At 44.3% G+C, this 6,000-nt stretch overlaps 1 protein-coding gene across 2 annotated transcripts; it reads right to left on the reverse strand.

Moving 5' to 3' along the window:
- Positions 1–662: 662 nt before the first annotated feature.
- On the reverse strand, positions 663–5,788 carry LRIT2 (leucine rich repeat, Ig-like and transmembrane domains 2). Of its 2 annotated transcripts, XM_032170829.2 has the most exons (4): positions 5,610–5,788; positions 4,532–5,313; positions 3,014–3,043; positions 663–2,866 (listed from the first exon to the last, which is right to left on the reverse strand). In XM_032170829.2, exons 1-4 carry the CDS (start codon positions 5,717–5,719, stop codon positions 2,106–2,108), a joined length of 1,683 nt encoding a protein of 560 aa, XP_032026720.1. In that variant the 5' UTR covers positions 5,720–5,788; the 3' UTR covers positions 663–2,105. The 2 variants fall into 2 exon arrangements, with proteins under 2 accessions (XP_032026720.1, XP_032026731.1); XM_032170840.2 differs by lacking the exon at positions 3,014–3,043 and having other exon boundaries at positions 749–2,866; positions 5,610–5,743.
- Between the last annotated feature and the right edge of the window lie 212 nt (positions 5,789–6,000).

Genomic DNA, 6,000 nt, shown 5'->3' on the forward strand with positions numbered 1-6,000 from the left:
ACCTCCTATTGGGCCCCTCCCATGACATGTGGGGATTATGGAAACTACAATTGAAGATGAGATTTGGGTGGGGACACAGCCAAACCATATCAACCCCCCTTGATGTTATGGAAGGAAGTACACAGAGGCCAAGAGAAGTACAAGTTCTTTTCTTGCTCCAACCACTTTTCTTCAAAAATTTATCATAGGAAATTCCACATAAATAAATTATCTACTACATTACATGTATGTGTGTGTTGTACACATGTGCATATCTAAATATATATATATATATATGTCCATATAATTTTAAAATATATGTTCTTAGGAGTGATAATAACATTGTGGTTATGCTTTTTAAAACTTCATCTGTTAGACCTCAAACTAAAACATTTACAGGTAAACAGGTGTGAAGCTTTGTATTTGTTTTAAAACACTCCAGTTAGAAAAAATGTTGAGGGCAAGGACAAGATGAAATAAGCTTGGAAAATGTTAAAACTTGCTGAAGGTGACAGAAGAAGAGGAATGAGATTCTCTCTACTTTTGGCGTGACTAAAAATTTTCATTTAGAAGTTTTTTTTGCCAGGTGTAATCCCAGTACTTGGGAGACTGAGATGGGAGGATAGCTTGAGGCCAGGAGTTTGGGACCCCACCCGGGCAACATAGTGAGACCCTGTCCCAAATTTTTTTTTAATTTAGAGGTTTTTTTTTCTAATGCCCAGAAGAAAACAAATGAGTAGAACCTGAAGAAATGAGTGGACAATTATTCTGAAAATGAGAGCCGTCTTCAATTTCTTAAAATTTATTGTTAACTAACATTGATTATGAACACGATCCAGGTATTAGACGAGTGCAGTGGCCACAGTAAGGAAGGTCAGTCTTTGCCTGCAAATGTCTCACAACCAATGGACACACCGTGCATACTGTCCTTTTCCCCAGAAGTGTGAAGTCAAGGAAAGTTCTGTGGAAGATGTAATGTACACACTTAAGAGAGGCCTAAAAGGATGATTAGGAATGGGTAAAAAAGGTGGGAAGGAGGAAACATGTGTGGAGACGTCACAATGGGGCTAGTTCATGTTTACACTCTTCAAAAGGTTTCCATGTGGCCAGTGAGGGAAACTGCAGGGAGACAGATGTGGATTAAATCCTAGGAATAGTCTCCCCTAGAAGGGCTGTTCAGAGGGACGATGAGCTGATGCTGGGATTCTTGGGGCCCCTCCATTCCACATGGGTCCGGCTAAGAGGAAATGACCACCTCTCTTGGATTTCATAGGAGGGCTTGAGACATTGACTAGGGGAAAGCAGCAGACATATGGGTGCTCTTCCTTCTGGGTATGGCCCTGCAGAGTCTGCTCTCTGCCAGACCCAGGGCTGCAGCCAATCCCCTGCTCTTCCTCAGTGCTAATGGCTCCAGCCTGCCCAGCAGCACCAAGGGCTGTGCTCACAGGGGAACAGACACCCACAAAAACAGACTCACATTACCCAACAGCTCTCATCCACCCTGATGGGCAGCTCTTTGGAACATCACATTTATGTGATCTCACTGGGAGTTTGTCATGAAGAGAGAGGGTCACACTTTATAAACAATGAAAGACACGAGAATACTGCAATACAGACATTCAAGGAAACAATGGAATTGGAACCTCTTTTGAATGGGGCTTCTGCCTCCTGCCAGATGTGGAACTCTGGGTGTATCATTGAACTGTGCAGGCTGCAGTTTCTTCACCTATAAAAAGTGGGTAGAAGTCTACCTTCGTTTACAGGATAATATATGTAAAATGTTATACATAGACGCTACGTATAAACATGTAAATGTTATAAGGCTAAGTATATGCAAAGAGTAATATTTAGTGATTTCTAAACACCATGTATAATAAAATGATTAATCTGATAGGACAAATCTTCATTGACTTTAACTTTACAAAGATAATGACTATGTCCCCTTTATCATGAAGATAAAGACACTATTTCCCTTTTTACTCTTGAACCTTCCTGTGTCAAGTTCAGTGCTTAAAACACAGTGGGTGCTCAATATATACTTGTTGGATAAATGGATGGAGCTGCTGCAAAGGGTTGGTTTCAGATGCTTGAAGCCCAAGCCATTTCCACCCCATGGCCTGGGTTGTTCAGCTGTTGTCTTCCGTTCCTGCTTTCTCCTTGTCCCCCTCAGCGTCTATGTGCCCTTCACCATCATCACAGACAGCTGGATGTTCTCTAAAGGAGCCATCCCTGCACTGCGGGGCTGCAGGGGGGTAGCTGGGGGCTTTCCTGCGATGAACACAGCAACACAGGACCCACTTGCTGCAGCTGCAGGGGCCCTGGGCTGCCCAGGCATAGGCACCCACAGGCACTGCAAGCAGCACCACACATAGGACCACTGTGACATGCAGGAGGCGCTCACGTGCCTCTAGCCCACCAGCATCTCTGCCTGTTACAAAAGCTACACACTGGCCCTGGTGTGGAGGCTGGCCCTCTAGGCTGAGGCAGGCCTCATATTTGGTGCCAGGAAGGAGGTCATCCACAGCATAAGTATTGATTCCGGGGCCAATGTGAACCACCTCCTTCCTGAAGGCTTCATCCGATGCAATGTAGAGGGTGAACCACTCCTCCTTAGAGGTGTCAGCCACTGCAAGCCACTCCAGCAAAATCCCATGCACTGTCTGCTTGACAACCCGCAGGTCAATGTAGGCATTGCCCTCTGAGGGGATGGAAAGAGAATCAGGTGCATGTAGGGCCTGGGCAGGCTGGACATGGAGAGAGATTACAAGGGTGCTCTTGCCAATGGAGTTGGAGGCCATGCAGGTGTAATTACCACTGTCTACCAGGTGGGCAGCAGGTATGGCCAGCTCCGACAGAGCAGCGTCTTCTCCAGTAGAAGATGTCAACACTGGGTGGAAAGAAAAACAAAACAGCTGTGCATTTATCTGATAGACTGCTGGAAAGTGTCTAGCAATGCCAGTTTTGTTTTGTTTTGCTTTGTTTTTTGTTATTGTTGTTATTAAAAGATGGTGGTAACCTCTTATGAACCTCGTACCTGGTGTCAGGTGTTTGCCTCCCAGCAATCCTTACTGTAAGATAAGTAACTGATTTTTACACATAGGATATTGAGGATTGGAGCAATCCATCAACTTGCCCATAGTGAGAGTTGTTCAGAAGCAACAATTGATATGGGACCTGGCTCTTCAATCAATGAAGACCATACTCTTTCAAATTCACTAACTGCACCTGCCAAACCACCTTTGCGTTGCTGAGCCATGGCTTTCAGGAGAGATCTTGCAACTATGTGATTGTGTGATATTACGAGTTTCAGGAAGTGCCTTCTTACCTTCCAGATGCACAGTTCCTCAGAGCCTGGAGCCACATGCCTGGGCTCCTATCCCTAATGGAGCTCCTATCCAGTGTGGTCCTGGGCAAGTTGCTTAAATTCTCTTGACAATTTTCTTGTCAATAAAATGGGATGATAAGCAATCACCTACCTCATTAGTTTGAAAGTAAGTGTTCAGTAAGTCTTAGCTTATATTTTTACTGAGAGATTATATAACACGTTGCCAAACAGTGATTATAGAACACCACGAAAGACAACACCTGGATGCATTTCTTGGTTTTCAAAGAAGCTACAACAATAAATCCTATATTTTTCTTTCATCAGTATTGAATGCCAAACCAATAAGGTATTATCAAAACAATATAAAATGTGAAAATTCAGCTAATTGGGTATTTTTTAAACCATCCAGAGTTTTGTCATAATGTATAACAAATACCTGGGCAAATGACTATATTTCCCAAGTTTTACCCAGCTATTCCTAGTTGTCTTCTAGACAGAGAACAGAAAACAGGACACAAGGAATGTACAAAGATTCTTCTTTTCAGCTTTGGGATACCCCCAGGGAGACCATCCCCGGCTTTGTGATATGCCCAACCCTACAGAGTGGCATTAAAGGTAATCCCAGCTGAGGTATGAAAACAGAGCAGAGGGTTCCAGGAAGGAAGAGGCAGGTTTGAATTCCAGCCCCAGGGCCCACAGAGGTCACTTCCTTTCCCTGGGTCCCAGTATTACAAATTCAAGCCAATAAGGTCTGAACAATTTTATGTCAATGTTATTTCAAACAAGCACCCCAGGTGATTCTGCTCAGGCAAGTCAAGGAAATAAGTAATAGATCATCTCTAGAATAAATCCTAGTCAAAAATTCTAGAATTCTAAAATACATAGTCCAGTGTTTTGCATCTAGAAGATTCCAAAAGACTATATCTGCTCATATAAAATTTTATAATGTTTACATAAGATATTAAATTAGCCCTGAAATATGTATTTATATATGTGTATATGTTCCGTATGCAAAGAGACCTGTATGCAAACATTTAAAATAATGCCAATAGTGGAACACTACCTTGGAATCTTTTCTGTTCTAGTGAGCATAATTCAGGGCTATCCCAATCTTACTTGCACCCACCCTTCGTGATTGATCCAGCTTTGAACCTCTCTAATGAGGATGGGTTTGCTACAGACCTCTCCATTCCCTCCAGATACACTGAGAGGGTGCATGTGGCTTACCATCAAATTCTCTCCACATACTCAGGGGATAAGTCCATGCAATGGATGGTGAAGGGCTGGCCTGTGCCAAGCATCGCAGGGTCACATTCTGTCCCACCCGGATGGTGACATTGGCACTGGGGGTTGAGATCTGTGGCTTCATGCAAGCACTAAGCTCAGTTTCATGAAAAAGCTGCCCTGCCTTGGACAGAGGGCCCCGGCATATCAGGTAGGAATTCACCAGGATGACTGGGAGGGTAATGGACTTGACAAACTGGACAAGCGCCCTTAGGCGACAGTCACATACCCAGGGGTTGTCATGCAGGGCCACCACCAGGCTGGAGACAATCTCAGCCCCACAGTCAGGCTGCCGGCGTTTCTGGTAGGCTGGCCAGTTCAGGAAGACACTCTTGGATACAACTGTAAGCCTATTGGAGGATAGGTCAAGGTAGGTCAGGCTGACCAAGAATTGAAGAGCCAGCTCAGGGAGTGCATCAATCTTGTTGCGTTTGAGATCCAAGACCCTCAGGAGAGGGGTGGCACGGAACGCTGTCCATGGTACTGAGCAGAGCTTGTTCCCCTCCAGTCTCAGCTCCCTCAGTTCTGGCAGGTGTTCCAGGGCTCCTAGGTGGATCACACTGATATTGTTAAAATTGAGCCAAAGGTATTCCAAGGTGCTCATGTTGATGAAAGACCCTTGGGGCATCTCAAATAAGGGTGAGTTTTCAATTCTCACTTGCTTGAACTCTTCAGAAAGGTTCCCAGGGATCTTTCCCAAGGAGACAGATGTGCACTGCAGAGTCCTGTACAAGAAACCAGAACAGCTTTAAGATAAACAACAGGGGACTGGAAAGTGGGGTCAGGCTGATCCTGGCATTAGACATGTGAATCAGAATAAAAATATTATTATTCATTGAAATAAAAGAGTTAGACTCATTTTGGTAAAAATGCACAGTTCAGCAAAGTTCAGTCCCAACTAGAATGAGTCTCATAGAGATTTGCTGATTTCCTGCCAATTCTAAGCCTGCTTCCACTCCACATCATCCCCAAAGAAAACCCATTCCCCATAACCCTCTAACATCTGGCCAGCAGAGCGCACCTGCCAAAACTCTCCTCTGAGCAAGTGCATCCTGGCAGACAGAAAGGCTGAGCTGCATGTGTATCCAGAAAGACCAGAACTAACAGGAAGTAATGAAAAACTGAAGCCATATTTCTCTGTAAGAAAATACGTTGTGAGTTTTGAATAAGTATCGCCCCAGCTTCCGAGTGGCAAATCCTATTATTGGTAATCCATGGTGATGTAGGTCGCACAGCAGCAGGAAAGCCCATGGGAGCTCTGAGGTCTGTTACAGCCCAGACCACAGGTTCAGTCAGAACACACGAAGGGAGATCAATGTCTCTTAACTAGGGTCAGGAAATTCAACATTTGAGTGATTCTTGAGTCTGAAAAGCAAACTCCAGGTCAGATATCCAATTCCATACAGATTCTA

The sequence above is a fragment of the Hylobates moloch genome, unplaced genomic scaffold (genome assembly GCF_009828535.3).
Source record: "Hylobates moloch isolate HMO894 unplaced genomic scaffold, HMol_V3 SCAFFOLD_3, whole genome shotgun sequence".
NCBI lineage: Eukaryota > Metazoa > Chordata > Mammalia > Primates > Hylobatidae > Hylobates > Hylobates moloch.